The sequence below is a fragment of the Mytilus edulis genome, chromosome 12 (genome assembly GCF_963676685.1).
Source record: "Mytilus edulis chromosome 12, xbMytEdul2.2, whole genome shotgun sequence".
Lineage (NCBI taxonomy): Eukaryota > Metazoa > Mollusca > Bivalvia > Mytilida > Mytilidae > Mytilus > Mytilus edulis.
Genome location: NC_092355.1, coordinates 36,723,609 through 36,741,064, shown reverse-complemented (window position 1 = coordinate 36,741,064; position 17,456 = coordinate 36,723,609). Strand labels below are relative to the sequence as shown.

At 32.0% G+C, this 17,456-nt stretch overlaps 1 protein-coding gene across 12 annotated transcripts in view; it reads left to right on the top strand.

The window, feature by feature from the left end:
- LOC139498378 (aquaporin AQPAn.G-like) overlaps window positions 1-17,456 on the top strand; it is a 337,743-nt gene that overhangs the window by 88,821 nt on the left and 231,466 nt on the right. For 9 of the 12 annotated variants that reach the window (XM_071286763.1, XM_071286762.1, XM_071286760.1 and 6 more), the window contains exons 5-7: window positions 4,357-4,437; window positions 5,604-5,715; window positions 6,805-9,736. In XM_071286763.1, the coding sequence (XP_071142864.1) occupies window positions 4,357-4,437; window positions 5,604-5,715; window positions 6,805-6,893 (282 nt within the window). In that variant the 3' untranslated portion in view covers window positions 6,894-9,736. Of the gene's footprint in view, window positions 1-4,356; window positions 4,438-5,603; window positions 5,716-6,804; window positions 9,737-17,456 lie in introns of those variants that run through there. The other 3 variants (XR_011657914.1, XR_011657913.1, XR_011657915.1) reach the window with 1 other exon arrangement.

Sequence of the window (17,456 nt, the reverse complement as noted above, 5' to 3'; positions counted from 1 at the left end):
GAAATTTTTGAAAAACTAAGGATTTTCTTATTCCAGGCATAGATTACCTTAGCCGTATTTGGCACAACTTTTTGGAATTTTGGATCCTCAATGCTCTTCAACTTTGTACTTGTTTGGCTTTATAAATATTTTGATATGAGCGTCACTGATGAGTCTTATGTAGACGAAACGCGCGTCTGGCGTACTAAATTATAATCCTGGTACCTTTGATAACTATTTACACCACTGGGTCGATGCCACTGCTGGTGGACGTTTCGTCCCCGAGGGTATCACCAGCCCAGTAGTCAACACTTCGGTGTTGACATGAATATCAATAATGTGGTCATTTTTATAAATTTTCTGTTTACCAAACTTTGAAATTTTTGAAAAACTAAGGATTTTCTTATTCCAGGCATAGATTACCTTAGCCGTATTTGGCACAACTTTTTGGAATTTTGGATCCTCAATGCTCTTCAACTTTGTACTTGTTTGGCTTTATAAATATTTTGATATGAGCGTCACTGATGAGTCTTATGTAGACGAAACGCGCGTCTGGCGTACTAAATTATAATCCTGGTACCTTTGATAACTATTTCCCCATACATTATAGTGTTAAATGTTGAAAAAAAAATTGATTACCAGCATCGAAAAAAAAACCGGATTAAAACGTTTGCGCGGAAAAATTTCTGGCTCAGATAAATTATCAAACCCCCCCCCCTTTTCCTTTTTTTAAGTTAAGTGGTTGCTTCTTTATGAAAGCCATTTTGCTGATTTGCAGTAGTTTAAAAATAATAAAGATGTCTTGTTTAAGCATTAGAAAACGTAGACTGCAGCAGCGTGCTTACAGGCGAAGAATATATATTTTTATTCTCATAAAGCCAATGCATTACGTCGGTATAGAGATTACGGTACAGAGATTGAAGGAGAAGAAGGAATGATATATTAGGGATCACTATATTCCTATTCGTTCTGTTTGTTTCAAATGGTATTTCTTCTCCAAGGAGTATTTGGCAAAGGAGGGAGTAATGTTTTTTTTTAAGGGTAATTTAACGGATCCGAGATACATGTACTAGACAAACAATACATTTACCTCACACTTTTTAAGTAATGCATTTATGAGTGAACCGTTGTTTGAGTAAAGACCAGTGGCAAACATTTCTGTGCAAGTCAAGTCGATTCGGAAAGACCTTAATTCTCAAATGAATTATGTGTTCGGCAATGATGCTGCTTTGAGTCTTGATAAGGGCTTAATAAAGCTACGTAAAGTTTAAAAAAAACCCAAATAAATATATCAAGTTTAGACAAATATTTCCATAAAGAACTTTATTAATAATTGTTATAAATATCAATTTTATTCAAAAATTGTTTCTTCCCTAAATATACACGGTGAAACTAATGTTTCAAATGACTAGTTTTGTGTACACTTAATCTACACAAGGCCTACATCGAGTATCGACTGCATGTAGACAAAACATGTTTTACACTACATGTAAACATTGAATTTTATCAATGGGAACGTAATTTTGTTTAGTTTACGTGTGAGTTACACTTACACAACACCGAGTTTAGGTCAATGTGAACACGGCCCAAGCTTTCAACTGCAATGAGCAATTTTTGCTTTTAATTTATATATTTTTTAGCTTTGCAACCATTTAGTCTCAAGCGAATTTGCGTATGGCTGTTCTAGAAGGCAATATTGTGCACATTTTAATTGGTATCATTCATTTGTATTCAATTAAATAAGGTGGTTTGATTGTCAATAAGCCAGATATTAAATAAGTCCACAAAGACTGTAATTAAGGGATAAGAAGAATTTGACACTAACAAAGTAACACTTGTACTGACAGAAGATTAAAAGTCTTCAATGATGTGTGGTTTCTTAGCGTGCATGACGGATGTTTGTAGACGAAAGAAGCTCCTTGCGTACAAAAAGTTTAATCCTGGTATCTATAATGAGTTTATATGGTAATATTTTATCGACTCGACAAGCTTATCATATAATGTATGCGTTATTCTGTACTATTTAGAAGGTTTTGAATCTCTATTGTAACTAATCTCCTTTGATGATTTGAAATATAAACTAATCAATCGAAAAAAAAAGGTAAAAATAAACAAAAACAAAAAAACCAAGATGTTGTATGGTTAGTTAAAGGGTTTGTATTGTAATTTAAAAGTTCTTCTCGGCTTTAAAACACTGTTTACCTTGTTGCATATATTTACATGATTTTTTTCATTAATTCCTTGGTATTTAAAGAACTGTTTTTACAAAAATACTAAAATGTTGAACCGCCTTTTTTCCATATCGGGTTTTCATAAATGTTAGCACGAATGCACTTACTTTGCAAAAAAAATTAACTACTGTATATCCGCTCCTATATAAAAGGAAATGATCAAATGGTTTTTTTTTTCAAAATTGGTAAATGTGTCATAGATGTATAAAAATATAAAAATTAGACAACCAAAAAGTATATTCTATTCAAAACATTTACATGATTGTAGGTTGGAAATACTTTATAATGCCACTCTAAAAGGAATCTATGATGGATAGGGACAGATATTTTCTATTGCTATGGATTTTCTATGATTTATTTAGGGACGACATCAAAATATCGATGTAGGATAAAAAAAACTTAAATAGAATAGTTTGGGAGGTGGGGGTGGGGGAAAGGGGGGTTGGGTCAACACTGCTGCAAGTTTTGTTAATCTAAAATCGATTTTACATATATCCATATAGGTAAATCAATTTTTCCCAAATTAAGTTAAGAAGGGTGGTAGGGGGGTCAGCGAAAAAACTATGTTTTTTTATCCTACATTGAACTTTTGATGTCTTCCCTTAAACAGTCCTTGTAAATAACTTGTCGTGAACAAGGTAGAAACACATGCTATCCGATGTAACGTAAACATGTCGACCGGAAGTCACATGATATTAAACACATTCGCCACGGTAAAACATACCACCTTACATTTTTACATAACTGTTCATAACAGAAACAATTAAATCAAGGCAACAGTAGTATATCGCTGTTCGAAATACATAAATCGATTGAGAAAAAAAAAACAAATCCGGGTTACAACTTAAACTGAGGGAAACCCATCAAACATAAGAGAAGAACTATGCTATTTTATTCTTTCAATACGGTAGCATTTTTTTTCTCTTGAAAATTACAACCTAGAAGTTACATAACGAGCACTGAAACCAAAACAAAACAAAAAAAAAAACCAAAAAGTTCATTTCATGCCTTAGCAATACAGGATTAAAAAAAATTCTATAATGTATTAACCTCAATGTTTTAAGTAAATCATAAGTTAAACTTCTATAGAGACAATATCGATTTAGATAAAAAGATATTAATGCGATTCTAGTCTTTGATTTCTAGTGTAGTTCATTAACGGTTAATTGGTGAGCTGTAGGAAGTTCGTATTTTTAATATTTATTGTTGCAATTCGTTCGTTTGGATCATCCCTTTATGATAAGAATGATAAATGACTTTCCACTCGAATTCTACTTGAAGTTAGGCATTTTTGTAATTTAACATTTTACTTACATACATATATTAATGTAGAAGCACTATTGCCTAGCAATATGCAATGTAAAAGCAGAACATGTATAATCATACCGTACACATATATTCAGTGTTTAACGTTTTAAAATTTTAGAATAAACAATTGCAAAAAAAATTGAAGTTCTCAGTTTTCGCTTAAATTGCGGTTTTGTAAGACTTTTAAGAGAACTTTCATTATTTATCCCTATTGATAACGACACTTGGATTGCCTGATTTTCTTTGATTCTAACAGTTCGATTGGTTTTTTTTCAACTCAATATAGTCAGCCTTAATCCATAGATTGAATCTTTGCTAAGTACAATATGCTGACATGAACCATATTAAACAGTATCAATTGAAATTAATGATATTGTGGAAGAATTTAATAAGTTCTGGACTTTAGGTCATACAACTGTACTCAAAAGTCTGAGTACAAACTGTCTTCGCATATATATTTAATACAATATACTCTTATTACTTTTAAGTTCATCTTCAATAATTTCTGAAATGAAGAAGTTTGAAAGCATTGTGCAGATACCAAAAACAAATTATTATTATATGTCTGGTTCTTTTGGTTCATATAGTCTAGTGCTTGGTTTTGCTAGGTCTAATGGATTTCAATTGTCTTTTTATATCCGGAGTTTGGTATTTTTGTTAATATTTTTTTTTTATTGTTTTGTGGTCATATTTATCAATATCGAAAACTGCAATTCGCAGTTCAAACCTGTAACAACATGTTTGGGTGCCTTATCAATGTTTATATTTCTTTAATTTGCCCTTTAATACTCTTCCTTTCTCTAAAAACATATAAAGTAAATATATATTGTCATTTCAGATTACATACACTGGTTCAAGTATGAATCCTGCCAGATCACTCGGTAGTGCTGTCGCCTCAAACAGTTTTAGCGATCACTGGGTAGGTCATGTGACAAATTCTGTGAAGGTTTAACCCTTACAAGTATTCGTGTACACAAACAATTTTCACAGTGAATTACAACACTTCTGTTTTAAAACTTGTTTAATTTTCGTTTTATTGGTGAATCCTAACCGATGGTCTTGTAACTGCATACCTTTATAATGTAAAGAAGCAACAACGAAAACGTGACATATTCTTATTTTTCATCACCATCACCAAAACACAATTTTGTCATGAATCCATTGTTGTCCTTTGTTTAATATGCACATAGACCAAAGTGAGCGACACAGGATCTTTGGAGCCTCTAGTCTTTTTTTTTATCATTTATATATAAAATATACACACGCATTTTGTATATGCTTATATAGTCTTGCCTATGGATGCTTTCAATCCTTCTTTTACTGGTTACATTTTAAACATTACATTATTTTGAAAAGATGTTCGTTTTGGTTTTGGACCCGGAATTGTATTTGATTAATAGGGTATATGACAGTTGTGTTTTTCATTCTTTTGATGTGTTTGAGCTTTTGATTTTGCCATTTAATTTGGGACTTTAAGTTTTGAATTTCCTCGGAGTTCAGTAATATTGTGAATTTACATTTTTCACCAATTTATGGGTATTAAACAGCGGTATATGTCTTTTGCCTTTTTCTATTCCCCTTTACGGCCATTTTCGCTGATCTGAAATTATCTTGTTTCTTTCGTAACATGTCCTGATTTAGTAATTATATTTATTATACCCACTACATAATTTATGAGTTTGACTGTCCCTTTGGTATCTTTCGTCCCTCTTTGTTCGCAATCACAGAAAGTAAGCTCAGCGTACTTTTTCTGCAGATTTAAACATTGGAATTTTGTTTTTCGCTAAACTAAGAAAGACAACTTTTATTAATAAAAAATCTAAATTGTTGTGAACTATTTTTTGAAAAAAAAGTTATCTGTCATATCTGGTTAAAATTTCCTATAAAGAAAAGAAAAAGATACTTCTATTCCAGTTGATAGTTTTCGAAAATAAATTAAAATTTCGTGGATAATAAGACAAGGTTAGAGTATAATGATCATGCTTGCTTTGTCGAATACTTAAAAAAAAGAAAAAAAGAGGAAGATGGTAAACCTTAAAACCATAGTGTTAAGCTTCGATTTTACTATACCAACTTATATTACAGGTTTATTGGGTTGCTCCTATACTTGGTGGAGTTATTGCAGCAGTTTTATATAAATTCCTTTTCTCTCCATTCCGTAACGCTATTCCGATAGACGAAGCAGTAAACGAATTATGTGAGTATCTATCATCTTTGTATGGTTTTAAGTTAGATCTTAGAAATACCTATCTCATATATAATATGTTTTTTCACAGTTCAACGCGTAAAGATTGATACAAATACCTTATCACAGTGACCTGTCTTATTATTTGGTATGGATAGACTTGGGTTTCGTATACAGATGAATTTAGAATATTAACCTTTAACTAGAATTACATAAATATTTGAATGCTGTACATTGTAGTATGAGCCTTTATTTGAAATTAAAATGTCCGAATAGCAAAAACAAAGATGACACTGAATCGTAAAAGTATTTCAATGTTGTGGTAATTTTAAGTCAGTTGTTGACAAAACTTAATATGCTTCGAAAAACAAGGAATTTTCTATCACTGGGATAGTTATCTTAAGTCAGCTGTATCCCGAAAAAAAAAAGAAATTTAAAGGTCAAATGAAGTTCAAAGTTTTCGAAATAGTAAGGATTGTCTACCACAGGAATAGATAACTTTAACTCGGCTGTATCCCGAATAATTTTAATTCTTACATCCAACTAACAATAATGTAGACTAGATTAAAAAGTGCAGTTCATTTTCGTTTTTGAATTCGAGCGTCACAGATGAGTCTTTTGTAGACGAAACGCGCTTCTGGCATATATACAAAATTTAATGCTGGTATCTATGATGAGTTTATTTACAACCACTGGGTCGATGCCACTGCTGGTGGTGTTTAAATTCCCCGAAGGCATCACTAGCCCAGTAGTCAGAACTTCTGTGCTGACATGCATTATAATTGATATGGTTATATTTATAAATAAACTGTTTATAAAATATTGAATTTTTGAAATACATGAAATACTAAGCATTTTCTACCGCAGCCATATATTACTTTAGCTGTATTTGGCAGGACTTTTAGGAATTTTGGTCCTCAATGCTCTTCAACTTCTTACTTTATTTTGTCTTTTTTAAATTTATTTTAGGATTCGAGCTACACTAATGAACTTTTTAATAGACGAAACGCACGTCTGGTATATATACAAAATTTAATCCTGGTATTTATGATGAGTTTATTTACACGATACAGTCATAATTAGTATTGTTCTTTTTTTCAGTGCAAGATGGTGACATGATTGTTATTCCAAAAGATTACTTTACTGGACGAAGTCAACAAAAGATACAAACTGTCAACAGTCAATTATAAGATATTATTTTTATAATAAACATTCTCGTATTGGAATCTAAAAATATAAAGTTATTAGATAAATCACTGTCTAATTGTAGGAAGTACACTACTGAAATTCAAGAAAACTTTTTTTCTAACATAAAGCTTGTAACCCATAAGCCAAAATGTAGATATGTCCGTTAGCCTGTCTTTCTGTTCTCTTTATTGATATAAGCATTTAACAAACTGTAATTGAAGGTGGGAAAAGGTATCATAGATTGTAAATATGTGAAGATTTGAAATGAACGAATAACTTAGTTTGTTAGAATTGTAACATATTCTTCATAATTCTCTCTTAAAATCTTTCATTCCTTCTCGTACAGAATTGCAAGTAAGCCTTCAAAGATAACACAGTAATACACACTCCTGTGTTGGGTTCAATAGAGTAATCATTTTATGCTACAATAGTAGTTTTGGGGTTGGAAACAGGTAAACAAACAAATGTGTATTTATTACATTAAAGTGCTTTTTTTTACATCTGGTCCATATTAGGAAAATCAACAATTCTATGTTCTTTTTGCTGATTAGAAAACTACAGTTATACAGTTATTTATGAGCGTAAACATTCTGTTATCAATTCAGAAGGGATATATAGAGTTGTTATTAAATATGAGCAAGTCCCTGCGAAAAGGTACAAAAACGAAAATTTTACGAAATTCTAAAAAGTGTGCATAATTATTGGAAGTAGACTTGTGATTTATAAAATACATTTACTTTTTCTCATATCCTTAAGCCGTGAGCTACACGCACCTGGAAGTGTTGAGACCCCCCCCCCCCACAACCCCTCTTTCATTTTATCAAGATTTTTAATGAATTATTTCATATATTTCAATCATTTTCAAAGTACAGTTTAAATGGCTTGATTTGCTAATTGATAATGTTAACCGAGGTAGTAGTGGGGATAAGGCTCTCGTTTACGATGCTAATATCAATGCAATCAGACCGGGCAACGGTTCGAATCCCGTGCAAAGAAGGTTGATTTATATAATATTAAAAAACTTAACTTAACTTATAATATTAAATAACTTAACTTAACTTAATATTAAATAACTTAACTTAAATTTCAATTTCTAAAACACAAGAGGTCATAGTGTTTGTATTTTCCCTCATGTTTTAATGTTGTCTTACTTTCCTTAAACTGATAAAACTGAAGAAAATTATTGACTTTTGTCTCTCTAGTGTCGTAAAATTTGATGTTTCTGGTCGGTATAGAATTAGTCTGGGGAACAAATGATTTTACACTTGCTCAAATATCAAAAATTCGGATAGATTGCTGTTTTAATTGACAAATTCGGGATAGAATTGACAATCTTATGAATGTTTAAATTAACTTAATTTTTTTCGGATAAAATCCTTTTTCAAAAATATTATAACAAACTTTGATAACGTGTCCTGTAAAGTTATCAAAAGGACTTTTTGTACCTTTTCGCATGGACTAGCTCATATAAGATGTATTATTGGTGCTCATATTTAGTATGATAAATAGGAGCTTATCCTAGCAAAGCTAGTCATGAAACAAACATTCAAATGCACTAAAATGTATGTTCATAAACATTTCATCATCACTAATAAACTGTATAGAAACTAATACTTGTGACGTCATATTACATATACATTTTTTAGAAACTATAACGCTTATTTATGAAATGAAACGTATGTAATACATTATATCAAAACGGAATCGTTGAAATTAAATATGTTTGTGTGTGTTAAAAAAAAATCAATCAGAATAAAATAAAAAGGGACGAGGAAATTATTTTATTTCGCTTTTGAATTGTTATGAAAGTCGAAAGATGTTTTTTAATTACATAACGATAACCAAAGCTAAGAAAGGTACTATTTGAAATAAAATGTAGATTTTTTTTCAGAAGGTTGAAATTGTAATGCTCAAATTATGTGAACAGTGTCCTTATTTTATATGTTATAAATAAGAGAAAATGTTATCCATTTGTTACATTACATTACCGTATATACATATATTCCAAAGGAAAATGTAAAATGTATTATCTGTATTATATATAGAATGAATTTTTACTTTAGTTTTAAACTTGAATGTATAAAAGAAGATGCTCTGTTGTTACTATGACCTTTTTTAATTATCAGCATGCATTGAATTTTTGTTATGGCAATTGATAGGTTATATATGCATTAATTGATGATAGAAAAAAGGATGAAATAATTAGGAAAATTAATCAAACACAGCAGTACCTATCAAGTTAATGCGAAGACTTCCAATTTAATAAGATCTTGATTTTTTTAAGTTATTAATCTTTTTATACCAGGCTTGGGATAAACATTATTTGATTTTGTCATTATATCCTATTGTAGGAATAAAATTAGACGTTGGTCATATATCTACGAAACAGCAACCCAACAACACAATTATTTGTGACATTAATAGGTCACCAATCGAGTTTTTGTTAAGGTTTTCAAATAAGATTTCAATTATATATATTTTGTAAAGACTTCTACATGTCCTAATAGATACTTTTTGAAGAGACTAGCACGGTGAAAAGAAGGTAAACATAACAAAAGCCTAGAACAATTAGAAAAGACTAATGTTTGACAATTTTGTGTCCCCTGTTTTCGCATGCAAGCACATATAAATGTAACATGATTAATGTTAAAAGAACAATTACACTAACATTATAATGTTTTTATTATCATGTTCTTATCATAGTAATTCCACTTAAATAGATAAACACTTTATGTGTTTTTCAAACAATGTTTGTCTTGTTACTTATGTACGATATGTAGATATACAGTTATATTTTATAATCTTATTTTATTTCTTTTATAATAAAGTAATTATTAACATGTAACAGATTTTAGTTTTTTTTCGAATCTGAAAGACTATGGGTTCTCTCATTTTTTGAACACCGAAAGGAAAATAACGTCATGCATTGGTTGAATATAACTTTTTTAGAACGTTTTTAACCAATCGCAACGTTTTGATGTACACTTTTGAAAATATAACCCAGAATGCTTTAGATTCTGATACGTCGAATTAAAACTGAGCATTTGAAGAGAGACCGTCGATAACCATAACCACGAACCTCAGTAACCCTATTAACTACTTTTTTTTTTAATATTTATTAATTTACGGATCTCAACAAATTTGAATAGCTTTCATTCAAATGGGAACCAATTGTGCCCTCTTCTTGCCGACTTGTTTCTTTAGTTTGATAAACTTCTCAGGAAGAAAGATAAAAAGTTAGCAACATACTTTAACTTTACTTTCCGCTATAAACATGTATATCATGGTCTCTCACTAAATAATTCAAAATTTGGTGACTTATGTTAAACGTATCTATCCCATCGAACTTGAGATAAAGGGTACAACATATACAGTTAAGTCGGCCTCATATCTTGACTTACATCTCGAAAATGACAATGAGGGTCGGTTGAAATCAAAGTTTTACGACAAAAGAGTAGATTTCAGCTTTCCAATTGTGAACTTTCAATTTCTAAGTAGCAACATTCAGCAGCACCTGCATCCTGGATATATATCTACCAATTGATACGATATTCCAGTGCTTGTACTTCCTATCATAATTTTCTTGATAAAGGGTTGCTGCTCACAAGGAAGCTATTGAACGAAGAGTTCCAATTGGTGAAGTTGAAATCACATATAATTCAAAATTTGGTGACTTATGTTGAACGTATCTATCCCATCGAACTTGAGATAAGTAGCAACATTCAGCAGCACCTGCATCCTGGATATATATCTACCAATTGATACGATATTCCAGTGCTTGTACTTCCTATCATAATTTTCTTGATAAAGGGTTGCTGCTCACAAGGAAGCTATTAAACGAAGAGTTCCAATTGGTGAAGTTGAAATCACATATAATTCAAAATTTGGTGACTTATGTTGAACGTATCTACTCCATCGAACTTGAGATAAGTAGCAACATTCAGCAGCACCTGCATCCTGGATATATATCTACCAATTGATACGATATTCCAGTGCTTGTACTTCCTATCATAATTTTCTTGATAAAGGGTTGCTGCTCACAAGGAAGCTATTAAACGAAGAGTTCCAATTGGTGAAGTTGAAATCACATATAATTCAAAATTTGGTGACTTATGTTGAACGTATCTATCCCATCGAACTTGAGATAAGTAGCAACATTAAGCAGCACCTGCATCCTGGATATATATCTACCAATTGATACGATATTCCAGTGCTTGTACTTCCTATCATAATTTTAACTGTTAATTTACTATTAAACGAAGAGTTCCAATTGGTGAAGTTGAAATCATCCCTTCGTAAATTTTAAGGACGCCATCACGAGTTGGTTGACAGTTATGGAATAACCGTTTCCCAGATGATATTGAATATGTTCCTTACGTCGTAACTACAATCCCCTTTCCTTTCATGAATTTGACCTACCGAATAAGAATATTTACCGGATTTATTATAACATGATCAACACGACGGGTGCCACACGTGGAGCAGGATCTGCCTACCCTTCCGGAGCACCTGAGACACCTAATTTTGGTGGTGTTCGTGTTGCTTGTCTGTTTGTCTTTTTCATTTTTAGCCATGGTGTTGTCAGTATATTTTTGATTTATGAGTTTGACTGTCCCTTTGGTATCTTTCGTCCCTCTTTTGCAACAATCGGGTATGCTTAGAAAACTCAACCTGAGTACGTTATGTGACAGGTTTTGTCAGGATTACCCCTTCAAAGTCTACATTGGTGTACACATTGGTGAATTATAACAATGTCTTGTAGCAGCAGGACCTTGTAATGTAAAGAAGCATTGACAAATTTATTCTTATAGTTTAACATTTAATTTACTGTTGTTATGATTGTATGAAAATTGTAACCGTCGTGATCTTCTTTCTAACCGATTCATGGGGTTAGATCATCGATAAATAAAGGCAACAGTAGTATACCGCTGTTTAATGGTTATACACCTATATGGCGAAAACAAATCCGGGTTACAAACTAAAACCGAGGGATACTATATGAGGAAAACCACGGAACAAAATAAAAACAATACTGTACTGCCACAAACATAGACATGGACTATTTGATAACTATTGCTGGAAGTAACGAAGTAACACAAATTTCTGTGATCTGGTTCAATAGAGCATTTATATTTTTTTTAAAAGGGAACTTTTTGGGTTTGGAGCATAGGAAACCAAGAAAATGTGTATTTAGTACGATAAAGTGAATTTTGATATTGTGTTTATATTAGGAAAATAAACAATTCTAAGTACTTCTTTTTGTTGACTAAAAAACTACAGTTATACAGTTATTCATGCCTAGCGTTAAAATTCTCTTTATCCATTGAGAAGGGACACACATATTTGTTATCTTATCTTTTTTTACCAAGCTTGGGACAGACATATTTTTTCCATTATATCCTGGTGTATAAATGGAAATAGACGGCGATTAACAACCCATCAACACAAATACGTTTAAAATATGTATGCCAGCATATAAGGTTTTCTAACAGAAAGATTTTATACCTTGCAAAGACTTCTAAAAGATAGTCCAAGATAAAGGGTAAACATAACAAAAACCTTTGGAAAAGGGAAATACTAGCCTTTGACATTTTTGTGTCTCCTGTTTTAAATACGCATGCATCACCTGGCAAGCAAATCCACATTCATCAAAACATTATTATTAAATATCGAACATCAGACATAGACCTCAAAATATAAGCACAAATCATTCAAAAAAATAAACTAAGATATAACACAAGGGTTAACTTTGAACAAGCACATATAAATCTGACATGATAAGTTATAAATGAACATTTAAACTAGAATCATAATGTTTTTATTTTCAATAGTTCAACTACATGTTCGTATCATCGTAATTCCCTTTAAACAAGTAACACGTAATGTTATTTCAAACATTGTTTGTCTTGTTACTTATGTATTATATGTAGACATTCAGTTATATTTTTTGTAATCTTATTTTTTTTATTTCGTTTATAGTAAAGTAACTATATAAATGTACCAGATTTTAGTTCTATTTGGATGTGAATAAATAAAGGCAACAGTAGTATACCGCTGTTCAAACTCATAAATCCATGGACAAAAAACAAAATCGGTGTAACAAACTAAAACTGACGGAAACGCATAAATATAAGAGGAGAACAACGACACAACACTACAATGTAACTTACACACACAGAAACGAACCAAGCATCAGACAAAATCCCACGAGAATAACAAATATAACATCAAAACCAAATACATGAATTTTGAAATATTGAAAGATACAATAGACAGAAGATTTTAAAGTCATCATTTAAAGAGAGACCACCAAAACTATGATAAAGCAAATGAAATTAATAACAGTAAACAAACTACTACTTTAACAATTATCGGGTTCTTTTCGCAACACGATAATCGGAAAACGGATAACAAAATGCCTGCGCCATTTCATAAACGAAAACCAACGAAAAGATAAAAATTCTACACAATATTATAGATAAACTTAAGCATGAGCAGTGCAAAACCCCAACATATACATCAGGTCCTCTAAGACCGTGTTCAGATTGACCAAAACTAGGTGTTGCATTAATGTAACTCTAAACACATAAACTAAAAACAATTACGTTCCCATTGATATAACTTAATGTTTACATGTAGTGTAAGTCATGTTTTGTCTATATGCAGTCGATAATCAATGAAGTCGTTGAGTAGGTTAAGTGTACACAAAACTAGGCATTTAGAACATTAATTTTGCCATGTATATCTAAGGAAGAAACTATTTTGAAATACAATTGGTATTGATAACAATTATTAAGGAGAGAGGCACGAAAGATACCAGAGGGACAGTCAAACTCACAAATCGAAAATAAACTGACAACGCCTTGCTAATAATAAAAAAGACAAAAATACAAACATTAGAATCAAGAAACAACATAGACAACTAAAGAATAAGCACACGAACCCCACCAAGAACTAGGAGTGATCCCAGGTGTTCCGGAAGGGTATGCAGATCCTGCTCCACATGTGGCACCCGTCATGTTGCTTGTGTTATAAAAAATCCGGTAAATAGTCTAATGCGGTAGGTCACATTCATGAAAGGGAAGAGGATTGTAGTTACGACGTAAGGAACATATCCGATATCATTTGTGAAACGGTTATTCCATAACGGTCAACCAACTCGTGATGGCATCAGTAAAATTTACGAAGGGATGATTTCAACTTCCATTTGGAACTCTTGGTTTAATAGCTTCCTTGTGAGCAGCAATCCTCTATCAATTAAATCATGATAGGAAAAGCAAGCACGGAAATATCGTATCAATTGGAAGATATATACACCGTATACAGGTACTGCTGGAATGTTGCTTCTTAGAAATGGAAAAATAATATAGTACAGCATTTTTTCCAAAACTTGAGATATGTATTTGTTATTAAAAAAATGTTAACGTAGTTTTATTAACACCTTATCAAGACTAAAAGCATCATCATTGCCAAACACATAATTCAGTTGAAAAGGTCTGTCCGAAACCACTGGACGTACACAGAAATATTTGTCACTGGTCATTTTTTTCGATGCTATAGCAATCAAATATTATTATTATAATATTTTTGTTTAATCTGTTTGATGATCTTTTTTTTTTATCAAATTGGGGATCAGAATATTTTTCATAAAAAAAAGCCAACCCCCCTTTTTTGAAGTCAAATGGTCGTTCCCTAACTGCTAGAAATGTTGTCCAAAAATTTTGTATTCGATTCTACGTAATGAACATTTGAATGACATATAGTTTACAAGTGTGAAAAAATCTGATGAACAGGTTGTTAAACATTTTTTTTTACCCACCACAGCGCCGTTATTTTTTGTATTGGCGGGAGGGGTATTACTCGGATATTTTGTTTAGAGAACTCAACACTTCATTTTTTTTAGTATTCAACTTCAATAGTCTCAACATATATATAAATATTTATCTTCTGATGTCTGTTCAAAATTAATGTGAAACCAGTGTACATTACGGTCAAGTAATTGAAACATGATTTGTTATCACATAAGCAACACGACGGGTGCCACATGTGGAGCAGGATCTGCTTACCCTTCCGGAGCACCTGAGATCACCCCTAGTTTTTTGGTGGGGTTCGTGTTGTTTATTCTTTAATTTTCTATGTTGTGTCATTTGTGCTGTTGCTTGTTTGTCTTTTTCATTTTTAGCCATAGCGTTGCCAGTTTGTTTGTCCCATTGGTATCTTTCGTCCCTCGCTAACTGTAAATGGTGTTTGGTGTGAACACTGCCAAAAATGTTACGCTGACTGCACAAATACTCCTCATAAAACAAATATTAGCAAATCGGATATTGATATTGCAGAAGTTGAATGTGTCTTTGACGAGTTTTACGAGTTGATTGACCGTTATGGAATAACCGTTTCACAGATAATATCGGATATGTTCCTTATGTCGTAGCTAAAACCCCCTTCCCTTTCACAAATGAGACCTACAATATCGAGTTACTATTTACTGGGTTTGTAATAACTTGAAAAACACGACGGGTGCCACATGTTGAGCAGGATCTGCTTACTCTTCCGTAGCACCTGACATCACCCCATTGTTTGGTGGGGTATTTGTTGCTTAGTCTTTAGTTTTTATGTTTTGTCGTATTTGTCTGTTTTTTTGGTTTTTGTTTGTTTTTTGTTTGTTAAGGCCTTGTCGTTTATTTTCGATCTTTGAGTTTGACTGTCCCTCTGGTAACGTTTACTCCTCTATCACATCATTTGCACATGATATCGGTAGCTTATGAAAATATCAATACAAAAAACTAAAAAGTAAAGACTGAGTTTTTATTATTATGATTACGCATAGCATGCATAGTTCATGCTAAACAATTTAAATTAATTTTAAATTTTTAAAAACATACTTAGCTCGAAAATTGTGAACGAGCTTTAATAAAATCAGCAAAAACATAATTGGCTTAATAAGTATGGTCATAAGAAAGAGCCCAGAAAGCCCAGAATCATGAAAATAATGTCAAGGTCAGATATCTGTAAGTACGACGAAGTCGCTGAACTAGGAAATTACTCTTCACTGATTGATGGCAAAGAGTAAGCGATCTTTATTGATTATTTAAACTAATTCATTCATCCAGATACATGTTGTTCTTCCAAGTATATAAACCTGTTACTGTCGGTTCATTTTTTTTCATGGGTACCAGTTTTCGTAGATTCAGGAAAACTTGCATGTTTGTGGATGTTTAATTTCGTGGTTTTGGCGAGCTCTGGGTACTATTCTATAGAAAATATGTTATTCGTTGAACATTTAATGTTGTGGTACCCCTGTACCAACGAAATCCACAAAAAGTGGTATCCAACAAATAATAATGAATTCACAGTATTTATATTTTTTCTGTCTGATCCGTATGCAGTTAGCCTAAAGTAATAGCAGACAGGTGTATTTAATTGATACTATAAGTTTTACATGGAGTTATAATTCTCCCCCCCCCCCCCGTCGCCCATATCAACAGTTCTGTCCTTAGTGGACGTTTTTTGCACTGCGTTATCTTGAACTTCACATGCGGTGAGAAACTGTGATATGATTGTATCATTCACATTTGAGCTGGTAGGCTGAGTTCATTTATATAGACGTTTCATAGACTCATTGTCATATGCTTGTCCATTTATACACATGATCACATTAATGCTCTTTTTGTCGCAACAATAATTGCATCCTTTTATCTCTCGCGTGACATTTTCAAATGTATGACTTATAATTGTGTTGTTATAATGATCATACAGTGAACATGTAATAAGAGTAATCCAATACCGTTTGCATTAATGCGATAATGGTCAGTCCATGTCTATTATGATAATTTGTTGAAGGAATAAAATTGTATATACATAATCACCGTGTAGAACGCCACATGCGGGGTGTTGGCTATGTTTGACATGGGGTGGCAATTGGGACGAAAAAGTAACAAGGTAAGTTCAAGCATCAATTTTTTTTATTTTTAGAACTCTCAGTACCATATAATGTATTGCACGGAAGGAACCGCAACATAATCTATTTCCTGAAAGCAGAAGCAGTCGTTTTCAGCGCTCAGTTTTCTCAAACACGTCGCCCTAGTTTTCCGTGTTGCAGATTTTGAGGCTTTATATGCAAATTTCGGTATAAAAAAACTACTTAACACAGCTACCCTCCGTATCATTTATAAAGAATTGTATTCCTCTCATTGACTTATACCAAATACCAGTTTCTTAGTTAACATTAATTGGTTTTAAAACTGTTATTCATCAAAATATAAAGTGTCGCTCGGGGTGTCAGATTTTGCGTCGCAAGGGGTAGATGCTTGTCATAAAAAAAACAACATTTTCTTATAAATCGATCACTATCTGATACATTTTAATTCAAACACACCTACACTGTTATGATGACAAATTACAAACTAAGGTATGTCATTTGATACATATTTTAGTCTTTTAAGTAATGTGCATTTTTTTTTGATAAACATAGCAAATAAAGTCTCAAAGTAGAAAAATAATTGGATATAAATAGAAGTGTAATGTTGTTTGTTTTATATTATACGTTTGAAATACAAAAATATTGA